The sequence below is a fragment of the Eschscholzia californica genome, unplaced genomic scaffold (genome assembly GCF_041429995.1).
Source record: "Eschscholzia californica isolate CP2 unplaced genomic scaffold, dmEscCali1.0.p SCAF_4, whole genome shotgun sequence".
Classification (NCBI taxonomy): domain Eukaryota; kingdom Viridiplantae; phylum Streptophyta; class Magnoliopsida; order Ranunculales; family Papaveraceae; genus Eschscholzia; species Eschscholzia californica.
Genome location: NW_028238461.1, coordinates 30321091 through 30338838, shown reverse-complemented (window position 1 = coordinate 30338838; position 17748 = coordinate 30321091). Strand labels below are relative to the sequence as shown.

The following is a 17748-nucleotide window of genomic DNA, read 5'->3' as shown; positions in this document are numbered from 1 at the left end:
TTATTCGAAGGACATTATGAGAGCTTTAGCTCTACCCAAAATGTTATTATACACACAAGTGTGGGAACTTACTTGCATCATCTTGCGACTAATTAGTTGGTTGAAGTGGATATTTTAGACATTTTCTAAATGCAGGTAACTGTTGCTCTTTATGCCTCAAGTTTCTCATTTTATGTTGGAGACAATGGAACTTTGCCTCGATGAACAATATGATAGAATTTTCCTTTCAATACCCACTCCAGGTAGTCAGTCTTATAGGGTAAAATCTTACCCGTCTGAAAATAAAATGAATATGAGTGCTTTGACCTACAAAAAACTGTGGAAGCAGTCCATTGCTTTGTCAAAGAAGGATAATCTTTACAAAGATGCCATGGGGATGGCTTCTGACTCCGCAAATCCAGAACTTTCAGAGGAGTTGCTTGTTATTTCATTTAGAAGGTAAATATCTCATAGATACCTTGCTCGAAATACTCATAGTTCTTACTTACATTGTTCCGGATAAATTGATGTCCCGTGTGATGTTCGTTCATGCCTATTTGTTTGTTATGATACGATCCGTCCTGTTGGGCCAGTGAAGTTTGCCCGAATGAACAATATGATCTACTTTGCCTCCCTGTACCAACTGCATATGTTGCTATGCGCACAGACATTCATCAACACTTCTCTATTTAGTATAGTAATCAGTTTAATATCTTACGTAGCAATTCATTGGAACAACCATTTGAAAAAAATACAATTGATATGAATGCTATTGACATGCACGTTATGAGCATAGTAGCTTATGTTGGGTATTATACCCTTATACTAGTGTTTATAGCGGATAACGACATCTAATGTCTAACACTAGTATCCCCAAGATCATCATGCAAAACTAGAGATTAACTAATTAGGAGATAGTTGATTACCTTAAACGCAATTCCCTTCGAACTAGTTGAATAGAATAAAGAAGACCAAGAGCTTCAAAACGTAGCTCCTCTACTTGGGACACCGAACGGTGTATTTAATCTCCCTCCTTGAAAGCTTGTTAGCACTCCAATGGTGGTTTGATAATAGGAAGACCTTCTTCTTGCTTAACTAGAAGATAGCTTGGGAATTAGCTCACTTTCTCCTCTCTATCTGATGTGGTAGAGTAAGAAAGCTTAGAGAGAAATCCCACACCTTATTCTCTGACCTAAGAGTGTTTATATAGAACCCTAATAAGAATCCACCTCCTTTTAGGTTTCCTAAAACACCCTTTAGAATAAGATTTAGGGAAATTATCGAAAATAGCAACTAGTTGACATTTTCTCAATTCCCTAAGGAGATGACGTCCAAACCCATCCAAATTTGGCAGATTTAATTTTCATAACATAAGGAAACGTCCCTCCAAAAATCAGCCCAATCCGAGCCCTAAAAGTGCCTGAATCGGTCTAGGCCCAAAACCCCATTTTTGGGTTTTTTGTACTATCTTTGTCCAAATTCTATTTAGGCATGTGGGATATGTTTATGGGACATTCCCAATGTTATATCACACTCCCACTAGTCATATCATTTGATTAAATACCCATTCTTATGTGTAACCCGATGTAGGATCCGATCGAAGTTAGCCGCGAATTACGAAGTAATTCGACGATCGTAGTTGGTTTCTAGCATAAACTCTACGACCCCTAAATCAATTGGACTTGATGATCTTCTTCATCAATTGTTCTAGAAGAAAAATTTCTCGCATTGCAATCTTGGTCGAAGGACATCTCCTTCAACTCCTTCAGACTCCCACTTGGACTTAGAACAAGTGCAATGCCTCGATTCCCATGTCAATTTAGTATCCCATCTGATACGTCACGTCATGCAGACTTTCTTGATTTCAGAGTACAACTGTAAAAGACAAACGATTAATTCTTAATCCGTTTGAGCGCGGCCACGCATTTTCAGTTGTCACTCATCAAGTTGCCTTGAGACACTTTTGACTTAATGTGATTAGGATGACACAATCCATTCTTGCGCTCCCACTTAACTTCCTGTCTATCCTGTCCTTCTCAGTATCCGCCTTTATAACCTCCTTTTACGGCGCGACGTTTAATGGAACCAAAGTTGGACATTCCTTACATAAGATAAGTGGAGCACTCATGTTTTGAGGAATCTCTCCAATCTTGTCTTTTGAGAAGTATTTGACGTTCATCGAGAGTGATGTACTTCTCATTAGAGGGTTATCCAGTGTATAAACCTTTTATACACCCACGTAGTCGAATCGAATACACTATTCCTATAGCCCATGAAACTGCGCTATCCCATCGACTCCCGTGCTAGTCTTCGTGAGTCATTGTTGTCCATGCAATGACCTGGATCTGACAATAAATGTTCCAAGTTCACTTAATAGGGTTTCATTTATCAGATCACGTATCTGACAAACCTATTCGGAATATTTTATTATCAATGGACTGTCGTTTAAATACTAAACCAAATTTAGACGACTTGCGAAATAATTCTATTATTTCTAATAACGAGATTTGTAAATCTGAGCCTCTTCCGTAAAACTCTTTCTACCCACTCAGTTTTACTTGTCGAGGTTTATTCCAAATTTACCTCATCCCTTAGACTGTGTATGAATCTCATACTATGTCTTAGGTGACAGTTTAGTTTGACTACCGTGGTAGTCGGTTTTAACCTTTGCTTATTATCAATTAATTTGAAGATTTTTTTTTTTTGCATAAATCAGCAGGCTGAAGGGAAACTTGAACCCAAACAAAGGAAAGATAGGCTACACGCTCACTACATCAAAAATAAAGAGAAAAAATCTAACACCAACAAGGTGCTCAAGTCATGCCCTCTAAACCCTAAGGCTATATCTCATACATAATAAAAACAAAATCAAGATCAAATCCACCTAATCATTAGGCGGAACACTGGCAACCCCGCGGACCATTCTCTTAGTTTGAGAAATCTTAGCTTCAAATTTCTTAACATTCGAACCAATTGAAGCAAGTCGTGAAGCTATAATAGAGACATTATTTGAAGCAAGAATATCACCATCACTAGCCTTGATCTTACCAAAATCAAGACTACGAGTAGCCTAAACTGATGACAAGAAGCAATACCATCATCAGGCGCAGGCAGAATAGAAGGCCTATCATCATGCACCGCTACTTGCGCCATCCGACCCCCCTCATCCCTCTCTGCACCTACTAACTCGGAACCTTCAACCATTTTACACCCAGACTCATCCTTATCAGCAAGGACTAACCACTGTGAGGTATCAACATGAGTACTCACCTTCTTATGCCTATCATCGTGAGAAGAGGGCTCACTAGACCTTCCCTTTCGCTTCGCCACATTCTTGCTCTTGACATCTTGCCACCCCTCATCAGACCCAACCACAACGGTAGAACTCATAGACTGGACCGGAGCCGTTAACTCAACAGGTATGGTAGTCTTCATAGGAGCACTCGTCTCAATAACCACGCTACCCTCCACTGGAACCTCCTTCAGATTTGGAAGAACCACTCCATCATCACACTCCATAGAAGCAACCTTCTCACTAACATTTCCCTTCCCCTTAGGCACCCAAACTTACTTCACCTTAGGCTCCGTAACTAGCTTAGGACACTTAGAAAGAATATGCCCAAAACATGACAGTTATTGCAATAAAGTGGCTTCCAAGGGTACTCCACATCAATATAATCACAAATAACCCCACCTTTTTCCACTGGAAAGTTGATAGGAAGCTCTGTCTCTAATTCTACCTCAATACAAACCCTCGCAAAAGCCATACGACTCCAAGCGACCGTATGTGTATCAGAAAACAAAGGCGTACCAACAACACTAGCAATAGCTGCTATACCATCACGATTCCACATATGAATTGGTACACCATAAAAATTAGCCCAAATTGGAACAGACTTCAACTTTGCAACCTCTTTTTCAATAAACGGATGCCAAGGTCGAACAAGGAATAGAATACCTCCAATAAAGATAGGTTTATGATCTAAGATTGCAATTCTATCTTCCTCTAGCGCAATTCGAATAACAAAAATAGACTTGCCATGTAATGAAAATTGCACATCACCCTTAGGTTCCATAATTTAAGCAAGGTGTCTCTCACAAAACCAAAATCGAGATGTCTACCAACAAAGTTGCCAATCACAAGTCTCTCACAAAACTTAATATGTGTATCTAAAGAAGAAGGAATTGAAGCACATAACTTACTATCAATTCGAGAAGGAGGGATGAACTTAAGTTTTTCTCGACCCGACACTACTTTTTTAGCAAAAAGACTTAGCCCAATTAGGATTACCTTTCAAATTAGCCCTTGAAACACCTCTAGGAGAACTCTCAAATTGATCATTAGCCCCTGAATTGACTCCGGAAAAAGCTCCAGATTGCACATTAGCCCCTAAACTAACTGTAGAATTATTTTGTTCCTGAACATAAGCTCTCGTGGTAACTCCAAAACTGAAATTAGATTGAGAATTAGTCCCAAAATTAACTTCAGAACAAGCATAAGATGTTACATTAGCCCCTAATTTGACTCTTCTAGGACTAGGCCCACTATGAGCCTTGCAAGCAAGAGAAGAAAAACCAGAACCAAAATTAAATACCCCATCACCAGAACCATAATTAGTTAGGCCAGAACAAAAATTAAAAGAACCAGAACTAGTAGGGTCAGAATCAGTGGAAACAGAACCGAAACCATCCTTAGAAGAACTAGAAACAAGACCAACCCTAGAACCAAAATTGGCCTTCTCGGTTCCAAGGCTATTCATCGCAGATAACCCAGCCGCCATGGAAGCTCCATTCATGTATTCTAAAAACAAACAAGAACTATCCATTGAATCCTTAACACTTATCTCCTTACTTAACACACGAGAAGAAATCTTCCCCAAATTAGGCTGGACTTTTTTGTTTAAGAAACCAGATTGAAACCCAGCTCCAAAACCACCATCACAACAAGAACCTACAGTGGCATTAATCTTGCTACTACCACCAATAGAACCAGGAGATGACAACTCCATGGTCAGAACAAGAGAACAAGAAACAAGAATCACACGCTAGAACAAAATAAAGAAAACCCAGCTCTCTCTAAAATGAAAAACAGAAACTCACGAGCTACTTTCTCTCTCTAAACTATAAACACCAAACAACAACAAACCCAAAAATCTAACCCATAATAACGAAATCAATCCCTCCCAGCAGCAAGATAAGCAAAGAAACAAGATAACCGAGCTGTAGATCTGAGCAAATCAGCTTGAAGTCACCGGCAGTAGCTACTGCAAACGGGAAGAAGGAAAAACCCCAAATCACCAAAAACGGGACTTTAAATAATTTGAAGATTGCTATCTTCAACCTTGATAATTTCTAGTAATCTTTACTAGAGTTAAGGCTTTTAATTTCTTATGTAGAATTTGCAACAGTTACGACTTAAACACTTTTAAGCCTACTTTCCTTCCATGTCTGGAAGTTTGCTGCGATGACTTGTTTCAACTCTTGTACTACTTCATCCTTTAGCCTTCTAGGATGTTTTAAGTAGTGATTCGATTTTCCAATCCGAATTTGGATGTCTAAATGCTAATCATGTCCGACATGATTGACTTTATGTTTACGAACAGAGATGTCTCTCTCACGCGTGCTTGCTCATTGGTGTCTTTCAGACTCCGAGTGTTGCAACGCTCTTTGTCATGAGTTTTTAGGTCGAAATTCTTCTAGACTTTTCCGAGTCTTAGATTTTCGGTTTCGGATCTCGAGCATCTCAGCGTACTGAGTCTTTATAATCCTATCATCTTTCTGATCTATGCTTATAGATCTTCAGATGCCCAAAATGGCATTTTATCCTTGTGTGTGATCCTTTTATTGAGTCAGTTTGTTACTATTATACAACATCTTATGTTGTACTCAATGTTTTGTATGTACTCTGCATACGGACCCAGAAGGTTTGTTGCTCCCACTTACCTTCTTGAAATTCGTGATTCAAGAATTTCTCCATTCCTCAGGAATCAAAACCATTTTGATTTTCTCTGTGAATCGAAGATTCTGACTCTTGCGTGCTTAATCCGACGATGGATTCTTCGAGCATGCTTATGGACATAACTTGATCGGAAGAATCTTATTCTTCTTGTCTAGTTTCGGGAAACATGAATGTTTCCATCCTTCTCAATTTTCTACTTTGGAAAACTAATTTAGGTCTTCCGTTGACTTAAATTATCAAGCTTCATGTCTTGATGAGATATTGATTCAATGATGATTTTGGCTTCTAGCCAAAATCTAGAGTCAGTTTTCGTCTCTGCGCAGGTCTTTTATCTCTTCAGAAATAACCTTTATTTTTGAGTCTTTGAGATTACTTTTGACCTTAAGGGCTTTGAACAACAATTTGGTGTACTCTCAGTCGCTTGAGAGTTCTCATGCGATTGACATTCGTTTTTGTGCGGTGGGTTTATAAGATCATATCTTTAACCTTCCCTTTTCCGAGGAGCCGCAGTTTGTTGCTCTTGGTCAAATTTAATCGTCCTGTACAAGTTTCATGATTGTTCTTCATGACTCTTCATGATTTTTCTCATGAACGAATTAATTCGACTTGTTCTCCCACTTATTCTTGTAATAATTAGTACTTTTCTTCGATAAATGCTAGTTACTATAAGAATACTATCATGAGCAACAAACACTTTGTTCTCTTGATTGGTTGTGAAAGAAGCCCAAATTTCTTTCAAAAGAAATTGCGTCAGATATTAGCTACTTTTGCAACGCTTTTACAAGTTTTAGCCTTAGACGGAGTTTTGGTAAATTTGTGGGAGGCTATGTCTAGACTAGTGGATTTTGGAGGATAGAGTTTGATTCATGTTCTTCATCTTAATCCTTTTGGACACTCCAAATATGGATAGGTAAGAAGTACGTTGAAGATCAATCTCTGTTTCTGACTCAAGACTTTCTTTCTTTTCAGTTGATTCATGTTTTGGTTGTATGAACCTATCTTGTAGGTATTTAACCAAGTTTAAAATCTTTAGGTATAGATTGTTTTAATTTAGCACTTCAATAACATCTCAATTTAGAAATAAAGTTCTTTATTGATTCTCCATAATACTTAGTACGGAGATGATGTTAAAACTAGAAAAACGCTTAATCTAGATTAGTGCCTAAAGTAGACTTCGATCCCTTTCAGCATCCTTAGCAGTCGAGGCTTCTACTCCCTCTTGGGTCTTGTCTTCCTTAGCCAAATACTCAGTTCTCAGCTGCACCTGTACATTCATAATGATAGGGCAATTTTAGGTATCATATACCAAAGTTTGGGAATTTTACAGTATTTGATAAGTTAACTGTTTATACCTGAAGTGGAAATCACTGTTCCATTCTTCTTGTCCTCCAAGAACTTAGGGCAGTTTCTTTTCCAGTGGCCCTTGCCATCACAGTAAAAACATTTGGTGTCAGGAGGAGGACCTTCCAAGGAGGCCTAGGAACAGCAACAACTAACAAGGCTCTAGTGATGCACCCGAAAAGGTTGCAAACCCAAGCGGAGGTATCAAGTAGTAATCCGGCAAAGCCGGGATCGATCCAAGGATAGGAATGTAGCTTGGATATCGAATGGTCTTATTCGTCAGTTTAGATATCAAAGGTTTACTTAGACAAAAGCGGAAATAAACGAAGATAATGTGAGGTTTATAATCGAATAAGCAATAAAAAAATAAAGTAAGTAAAACAAACTAAAATATCAATGTAAGAGGGCGAGAAAGATTTAAGAGAAGAGTTCGGAGGAACAAGAGTCGGGAACAACAAGTGAGAGAAGTGTCGAGGTCCGGGAATCCGATGTGGTGAACCTACAACTATGTACGGTCTAATCGAATGGATTGATACAAACCTAGTCTCGATTCCTAAGGTGGATGTTCATAAGAACCACGTATGTCCGGAGATAATACTTAGTCAAATAAACTTCCTAAACGAATAAAACCGAATCATCGATCACATTGCCTAATTGATTAACTATGCGAAGTACTTGATAAGACACATGAAAAACGATTGAAACAAGTAATCGAAATAAGAGATCATCAATTTATTATCAAACACATTAAATTATCACAAACACAATCACAAATTCATCAAGATTTCATCCCTAGACCTCAACAAGTTAATTAGCTACTCATGTTCAAGCAAATATCGAGATTCAAAGTCAAGGAATGAACCACACACATGATTTTATACTTTTAGAACACTAAAAATCTCAATTCAATTGATAAGAGTAACTTAACAACAACTAATATGCTCTTGGAGTAATTGAATAAGATGAAAAACAAGTAAAAATGGAGGAACTCAAGAGAAAGTAAGAGACAAATGGGGGTCTCCCAGCTGAAATTCCCTTTTCCTTGTGCAGCCGAACGAACCCCTAAGAAGAAGAAATTTCCAGCTAAGACACCAAGCCAAACACACCTTAGTCACCCCCACTAGCTCCCTGGTTTTTCCTCCTTGAAAACCGCCATTTAAATCCACCAAAACCACCTGCTCCTTTCTCACCAAATACTGCCTACAAATCCCTTAAACCACAAACCACCGTTCCAAGTGCCTCTTTAAACTACTTATTAAAACCCATCCAAACCACCTTTCTCATTGGCACAAACCGCCATTTAAATCCACCAAGAACAACCCGTGAAAACCAAGAAACCACTCACCTACCACCTTCTCCCACTAAACCCATGAAAACTCAGTGCAATCCCGCATACAACCCATCAATTTTTCTCTCTCTCCCGGCTTACTCTTAGAATCGCCTCCCTGGTTTCTCTCTCTCCCTTGATCAACCCTAACTTGCACTTAGAGAAGATAGATAAAACCCTAGTCAGATTTTTTGCTTTCCTTTTGTACTTTCACCAAAAACCTAGTCAAATTGACTTGGTCCTCCTTTGACTTGGGCCAAATTCTCAAAGAGTGCTCTTAAAACTTCTCTTTTCTCTTCTTTCTTGGGCTCTTGGGTCTTGGATGGTAGGCTTTGCTTCTCATTAGAAACCAAAGTGGGTGATTCATCATTCTCTACATCTTCTAACTTTTATCAAAGACCGAAATATCCATCGACTTCTTATGATCACCATTTCTTCATCCGAACTCCGATTCGATTCTCGTCTTCACCATTAGGTTCATCATTTACTCTACTTTCCATTGGTCCACTGACTTTTACGCAAAGTTACTGAATCACCCCTGGTCCAAACGACCAATTTGCCCTTCAAGCGCCTTTCTTCCATTTTTATCCGTTTTTCTTGTTCAACTCCATAGATAGCACCTAATCAAAAGAAGTTTATAACTAATCAAAATAAAAGTATAAAATAGACTAACTCGTTTAAATTAAGTGACATAAATGTGGTGAATTCACACCACATCATCTAGCAGACTTGGAGTCTGTAGCAACTAGCACATTAGGCAAAGAAAAATTATGAGCCAATCTCAGCCCGAACTCAATAGCTTGAATCCCTATAGATAACTGACTTAGGAACAGCCTTGCCATGAGCAGCACCAATAACCACCCCAATAGAATCCCTAATGATACAACCATACCCAGCTTCAGTAGTGGAGAAAGCTTCGTCAGTGTTGATAAGCACACTGCCTGGCTCAGGGCCTTGCCACTGACACTCCACCACTTTAGGAGGAACAAGACACAAATCAACACACCAAGAAGAAGCTAACTGTCTATTCCTAGGATTATCAGCCACTTGCACTGAACTGCTACCACCTTCAATCTCACATCCAAAACAATCTGATGGAGTAAAGCTTCTCTGCTTAAATGTTTATTATTATGCAACCTCTGATTCCTCTCCCACCAAATGTGGTAAATGAAGGAAAAAAAAACAAGCTTACCCAACAAGCCTATCCCATCCTTCCCCTTACCCACTGTAATATACCAGGCAACTTCCTCCTTCCAATCTCCCTTGGTCACTCTAACAAGCCCAAGCATGTGCAATAATTTCCTCCAAACGTTATATCTATTTCGAGGTGAATTTGAATACCTTGGGGACTCCAACCACTTCTACAACGTACTCGGAACTGGAAGTAATGAAAGTATGTAACGCAATCAGTGATAAATGCAGTCTTCTCTTGGTCGGCTGGGTGCATCAATATCTGATTATATCCCGAGAAGGTGTCCATAAAACTCAGCAACTCATGTCCAGCAGTGGCATCAACCAACATGTCGATGTGAGGTAATGGAAACGAGTCCTTAGGGCATGCTTTGTTGAGGTCAGTAAAGTCTATGCAGACTCTCCTCTTCCCATTCTTCTTTCTTACTACTACCACGTTGGCCAACCAGTCTGGATAACTGACTTCTCGAACTGACCCAATGTCAATTAACTTCTGGATTTCTTCATTAATCACCCTATTACGCTCTGGAGCGAACTTTCTTCGTTTCTGTCTCACTAGAGGGTGGTTAGGATCCACTTGGAGTTTATGAACTATCACCTCTGGATCGATACCTGTCATGTCAAAATGCGACTAAGCAAAACAATTATGGTTAAGAGACAAGAATTCTATGAGTTTGTTACGCAATATAGGATTGAGCCTTGACCCAATTTGCACTTTGTGGTCTGGAAAGTCAGGGTGTATCTGGACTTCATCCAATTCTTCCATGCTCGGGTGATCAGGGTCGTTAAGAGGCTTCTCGTTCTGTAATTGTTATAATGGAGACTTCGGGGCCTTCAGAGTGTTTTTGTAGCAATTCCTCGAGGTGCTCTGTTCCCCTCTGATATCTCGCACTCCCCAGGGGGTTGGAAATCTGACTACTTGGTGGAAAGTGGAAGGGACAACCCTCATGCCATGGATCCATGGTCTTCCGAGAATCAAATTATAGGCTGAAGGGCAGTCCAACACTACAAACGTCGTCCTAAGATTGATTCCTCCTGCGTAGACTGGTAAAGTGACCTCTCCAAGTGTGTATTTATGTTCACCACTAAGGCCAATTAGGATGGTTGAGCGACGACAGATGCTAGATTCATCCAGACCATACCTTTCAAGCCATGTAGAAACAAAACGTTAGTCGAAGACCCATTATCTACAAGTATACGCTTAACTAAACAATTAGCAATTGTAAGTGAAATAACGAGGGCATCATGATGAGGGTTAATGAGAGTAGAAATTTCATTGTCCAAGAAGCTAATAGTTTGCTGAGTATAGGAGGGCCCTGTGGTTGAGCTGACGATTGGGTTGACTGCAGCTCGAGCACTTCTTTTGGCGGCTGAGTGACTGACTCCACTCACTTCTGATCCTCTTGTTATGACTAGGCATGTTTTCGAGGGTGTAGGTTCCTCTGGTTCTCTAGCCGGCACATCTCTTTGAGCTAATGTGTTCTTTCCCTTGTCGGTTAACAAGTCAGTGAGACGACATCTCTTCAGCAACTCGGTCACCTCGAGTTTGAGGGCGATGCATTCAGCAGTGGTATGTCCATGATCACCATGGAACTCACACCATTTAGAGTTGTCTCGTTTCTCGCTTGGGGTCTTTGTCTTTCCTGGCCATCAGACATTGTTTCCCATGCCCTTCAAGATTGCTACAACTTCAGCTGGTTCCATGTTCAAGTTGTACTCTGGAATTCTGGTGCGAATTGGTCCTTGTGGCCTTTCGCTAGTTCGACCTGGTGGGTCAAGTGGTTTTCTGTTGTCTCGAGGTTGAGGTCTCCTTGAGGTAGTGTAAGGCTCTGAGTATCTACCATCTGACCTACGATCTGTTCATCTCAAGCGACGTTCTCGGGATCGCTCATCGCTAAGGTAGTGTCTGCTTCGATGATACTCATCTTCTTCCCAACGGATCTCTACCCAAGCTCGAGCAAGGACATCCTCCATGGTGGTGCAGTTGAACTTGGTGAGTTCTTTGTAGAGTTCGCTGTCTGGAAGTAACCCTTTTCGAAATGCATCCACTGCCGTCTCTTGGTTGCAATAGGGGATCGAGACTTTCTCTTTGTTGAACCTCCCTACATAATCTCTAAGTGGTTCACCTCGCCTCTGGCTAAGTCGGTAAAGGTCTCCAGAGAGCTTCTCTAACTTTTTACTACTCGCGAACTGTTCAACGAACGTGTCTGTCAGTTGGGCAAATGAGGCGATGGAGTTGTTCGGCAGGTTGGTGTACCACTGGAGAGCTGGACCAATGAGGCTCGACCCGAAGCTTTTGCCCATGCAAGCCTCTCTAAGGTCCCTGGGTATGGCTGTAGTGAACATCCTTTGCTTGTAGGATGCAATATGGTTGTCTGGATTTGAGGTGCCATCATACATTCTCATACTTAGGAATGAAAACTTCTTCGGCATCTCCACTAAGGCGATGGCGTCGACGAAAGGGGAGTCTGCATAACTCTGTGGTAGACTCTTTCTAAGGGGGGTTGGGACTCCTGGAATGCGAGTGATCAGAGCCTCCATCTTCGCCAATTTTTTAGCCATCGCCTGCTCCAAGGGGGTTCCTGCAAAGCCAGAGTTCAGACCATCAGTCAACAGACTAAAGGGTACACTATTAGGTAGTAAAGTAGGAGTGGTAAATGAGGATGAGAAAAGAGGGGCAGTCATCGACTGCGATTGTTGATTGGTTTGAGCTGAGCTTTGGAAAGATGGTAATAACGTCGTTGCCGGAGTCGTAGTATTAGTCACTGGATTCGAAATCGAGATGCCAATGGTGCCAGACTGGACGGTTGGTTGGCTGGAGGAGTTTCCTGCTTCATGGGTCACCAAGGATTGCATCGGGTTGACTGGAGTTCGAAACCTAGGTCATGTTGGATACACCATGGCGAGTTCAGTGACTTTTTCTTGAAGTAGTTGGTTTTCTGCTCGAACCAGAGCATTCTCCTCCTCCAAAGCTTTAAACTTATGAGAGTTTTCTAGCATCTGAGCTGTGAGTTCGGCGATCTGGGTCGAGACATCGTTTGGTGAGGCTACCATTCCTTCTTCCATTGATGAGGTCGTTTGAGATGTTAGTTGAAGGGCCCCCACGGTGGGCGCCAAACTGGGGACGGTAGAAAATCACACAATTAATAGATCGTTGATTGGTGGGCCACCGACAACTTGGGCTCTAGACCTCGAGACGGATGAAGTTCTGGTTGGGCCTGTAGACAGACAAAAACGAGTAAAACCGTGAAGTCTTGGGGACACCGGGATGGTGTCTTGCCAAGGGCACTCCGACAGTCAAGTCAGCAAACTATAAAAGATAAATATTAATCGATTGAATGCTGAGGGTGTCACCGTGTTGTATCGTCAGAGGATAGCTCGACTCGTAGAGTGGCCGGAGCTTCGACTATACGGGATAGTTGGTCGGATTGGTCTCCTGGAGCAGGTCGAGAGGTCGTCTCGATCGGAGATTCTGGATAATGGAGAAGTGGGATGTAACAAGGACTGTAGAAGGACTTCGAGGGTGATGGAGCTTGAAGATATAATATCGCCGTATAGAGTGATCCCCTAGAAGATTACCCTTCAAGTCTTCTGGAATTCGAAGGTCGATTATCGTCGTCTAGAGTACTGATCAGAAGATACTAAATGTGAGAGAGAGAGATAGAGAAGAATGTTCTGTAGTTTTCTAGTCGGCATTCCATGCCTTTGGAGTCTGAATCTCCTTCTATTTATAGGCGGCTGATGGACTCGTGGAGTCTATCAGGTCCGAAATACTTGGGGTTGAGGGTGACTCTGAACCCTAAGGGAGACTCATTCTAGTCGTCATCTGTCGTCTAGAGCAATTTGACCGTACGATTATGCCGCCTCGACTTTAGACTCTTCGTAGTCTGAGATCGCCTAACGGTACTTAAGGCGACGTGGGGTTTTAGAGGGACTTCGTCAAATGAATACGTGGCGAGGTCTCCGGAGTTGAGGTTGACTCGGTAACCGGCAGGCTCGGTTGAGGGCGACCAAGGGGTGCTTGGAGTATTGTTACTTTTAATGGGTTATTGTTCGTCTAGATGGACGTTCACAAGGGCTTAGAGTTGTTTGGACCTTTAGTTGGTCGAATTCCACGTTGGAGAGTGTCCAACTAGTAGGCAAGTGGGTCGGGCCCAAGTGACGGAAATTCGAGGTAGGCTCGGTCTAGGCGCCCTTTAGACGAAGTGGGCCCAATACGATTTTTGACCACTACAGTGACAAAGCTCGAAGCTTTGAAGGCTCGGTTGAATGAATGGAAGAAAGTTCGGTTCAATGAGGTGACGAACCAGGTCACCATTAATCGAAATTTTCTACATTCAGTGCAGGTTCATTTGCAGGGAGATCCGGCAAACCCGGTGTTACGTAGGCAAGAGAGAGTAGCTATTGAAAACTATAGTAACGTTGTTCGGGCTGAAACGGCAATGCTTCGACAAGATGCTAAAGTTGAATGGCTTACTCTCGATGACAGCAATACAGTTACTTTCACAATTCCATCAAAGAGCGGAAGTCTCGGAATGCTATCACTCGACTCACTAGAGAGGATGGTTCGGTGGCCGAGGATCCAGAGGAGATAGCTAAAATGTGTGTGGACTTCTATCGGGACTTATTTGGTCGAGAGGATGAGGATAATGAAACATTAGATCCCATATCTAATGTGGAGTTCTCACGCCCGCTTACGGACGTTGAAGGAGCCATTCTCATTACGAGGGTGACTAGAGATGAGATTTTTGCTGCCTTACAGACTATTGGTTCTGATCGATCGTCGGGGACGGATGGGTTCTCTTCCCATTTTTTTAAGGCGTGTTGGGACATCGTGGGAGATGACTTTGTGGACGCTATCCAGAGGTTCTTCAGCTCAGGAAAACTTCTCAAAGAGGTAAACTCTACTTTTGTGACTCTTATTCCTAAAATAGATAACGCTTCTTCAGTGTCAGATTTTAGACCGATATCCTGTTGTAATGTGTTGTATAGATGCATTACCAAGATTCTTACTATACGGCTGAAGGGAGTTATTTATTCGATGATCAGCCCGAACCAATCAGCCTTTATTTCTAGTCGTACTATCAGGACAATATCATGCTAGCCCATGAGATTGTTCGGAATTACCACCGACCAGACACCTCCGCTAGGGGTATGGTTAAGATTGACCTTAAGAAGGCGTATGACACAGTTCGTTGGTCTTCCCTATTCTCAGTCCTTGGTAAGTTTCATTTTCCAAGGATATTCATAGAATGGATACGGGCCTGTGTGACTACGTCTAAGTTCTCGATTATGGCTAATGGTGAAGCCCATGGTTATTTTGATGGGAAGCGAGGTCTACGGCAAGGTTGCCCGATTTCTCCATATCTGTTTATGTTAATGATGGAGGTATTCGCGGTTCCTATTGATCGAGAGGAAAGAGCATGTCGGTTTCTGCTACACCCTAAGTGTCGAGTTCCGAAAGTTACTCACCTTTGCTTCGTCGACGATCTCATGGTCTTCTTTCGAGGAGACGCGGGTTCGGCCCAGTCTCTAAAAGGTCTGTTAACTGGTTTTCATCGGGCGACGGGGTTGCAGGCCAATGTGCTCAAGAGTACGGTTTTATTTGCTGGTCTTACGGCCCAAGGTCAGAGTGATATTACTAGTATTCTGAAATTCGGTACTGGTTCTCTTCCTATCCGGTACTTGGGTCTGCCTCTTATATCGTCTCGTCTCACCTATAGTCATTGTATTCCGTTGATTGATAAAATCAAGGGACGAATCCAATCTTGGAAGAGTCGCTTTTTATCGTTCGCGGGGCGAGTTCTCCTTGTAAAGGTGGTTTTGAACAGTATGTTACTATATTGGGCAGCAGTGTTCGTTATACCCAAGAGAGTAATAAATGACATCAACTCCATCTTCAGCAAGTTCCTGTGGTCTGGCGTGGATATGGGGTATAAGAGAGCTCCCATTGGCTGGGGTCAGCCTCTGTTACCCCACTGACGAAGGGGGACTTGGTTTTCGAAATATCGAGGTATTGTTCGAGGCGTCAAATCTTCGTCATATATGGGACCTGGTTAGTGGTAAGACGACTTTGTGGGCTGAGTGGGTGAGAAATAATCTCATCAAGGATCAACACTTCTGGGCTTAATCGGCTTCGATTAGAAGTTCCTGGTGTTAGCGACAGATTCTAGCCAGCAGGCCGACGGCTTAGCGACTCATTTGTACTTCTCTGCCGGATGGTCATTATACTAATTTCTGGACTGATTTATGGCATCCTCGTGGTCTTCTATTTGTTGCATTTGAGGAGACATACAGATATAATTCTGACCTTCACTTAAATGCACGGGTTTCTCAGTTTATTGGGCAGTCAGGATGGGTCTTTCCTACTCATATAGCAGCTATGTTGGGGACTATCGAGGTTGAGGCTAAAGAGGTGGTGGTAGATAGTACTCTCAGAGACGAGGTGATCTGGACCCCCAGCCAGAATGGAGAGTTTACTCTCAAAGAGACGTACGAAGCAATACGACCCAGAGGAACTCGGTTGAGTTGGACTTCCTTAGTATGCGGGTGGCATACCCAAACATAGTTTTGGCTCGCCTTTTGAAGACGCCTCAAAACCAGATCTCTTCTGGCTAGTTGGGGTATGGTTATAGATACTACATGTGTATTCTGTGGGGTAGATGAAGAAACGGATTTCCACCTATTCTTTGGTTGTTCGGTAACAAAGAATATTTGGGAATTGCTATTACTCAAGATGGGATTTCAGAGAGTATGTGTTGTTGACTGGGAAGATGAGTCACAGTGGTGTCTCAATCACTTTGGCAGGGTTTCTATTGCTGCCCGAGTGGGTCGCTTGCTTTTAAATGCCTATTTCTATCATATTTGGAAGGAGCGGAATAACAGGGTATTTAGAAGCAATGTCATGCCACCGGCGCTGATTATCCACACTATTTGTGATGAAGTGCAGATCAAGCTGAATACCGTTACCAAGCGGTTTGAAGATACCGAGGAGAATCTTACTATCTCTCTTCAAAAGCAGATCTATACTTCATGTAAATGGACTCGGCCAATGGCAGGGAGACATATGATTAATACAGATGGTGCTCTAAACGAGGTGGATGTGGGGTATGGAGCCATTATTCGAGATTCGGAGGGGATTGTTGTTAGAGCAGCCACTGGACAGGTTGATGGACAGACTATCTTTATACATGAGCTGCAGGGTGTTGATTTGGGGTTGGAGTTAGCACTTAGTGCTGGGCTGCAGGAAGTTGAACTTGGTCTTGATTATCAAGTTACTTCTTGCAAATCCACATCAGAAATTACCATGGAGGGGTAGGCGTTTATGGAAGAGAGTTCAGAGTCTTAAGAGCCAATTTCGGAGTTTTTGTGTTTTTCATGTCTATAGGGAAGCAAACCAAGCTGCTGATTACTTGTCAAAGATGAAACTAGGACCGGGAGTAACTCACTTGAATGTTAGTCAATTGCCGGCGGAATTAGTTAATATTGTTAATGCGGATTTTAGAGGGACAGTGAGAATGAGGAAAGGGTGGGGCTGATAAAATGATGTAATTTTGATTTCTTTGCTGTTTTTTGATTTTCTATTTCTTTGTACTCGGTCGGGCTTCTCCCGCTTATCTTTATAAAAAAAAAACTGCACTAAACTGTGACACGAACTTTTTCGCACGAATTGTGAGTTTTGTCATCCAATATGTTTCATATGTATTAAGACTCCATTACATATGATTTTATAGGGTTTTACCTCAATTTCGACCCCTCAGATTGGAAACGGGACGCCAACAACAAGAAATTGCACCAAAATGTGACACGAACTTTTTCGCACGAATTGTGAGTTTTGTCATCCAATATGTTTCATATGTCTTAAGACTCCATTACATATGATTTTGTAGGGTTTTACCTCAATTTCGACCCCTCAGATTGGAAACGGAACGCCAATAACAAGAAATTACAC

The 17748-nt window shown here is 41.8% G+C and overlaps 1 protein-coding gene across 1 annotated transcript; it reads right to left on the bottom strand.

The window, feature by feature from the left end:
• Positions 1-3569: 3569 nt before the first annotated feature.
• On the bottom strand, positions 3570-4055 carry LOC147544098 (uncharacterized). The gene has a single exon (XM_086635614.1). It carries the CDS (start codon positions 4053-4055, stop codon positions 3570-3572), a length of 486 nt encoding a protein of 161 aa, XP_086491740.1.
• Positions 4056-17748: the final 13693 nt, after the last annotated feature.

Excerpts from the sequence above, each read along its gene's own strand:
- LOC147544098 (XM_086635614.1), bottom strand. The coding sequence starts at position 4,055 with ATGGAACCTAAGGGTGATGTGCAATTTTCATTACATGGCAAGTCTATT.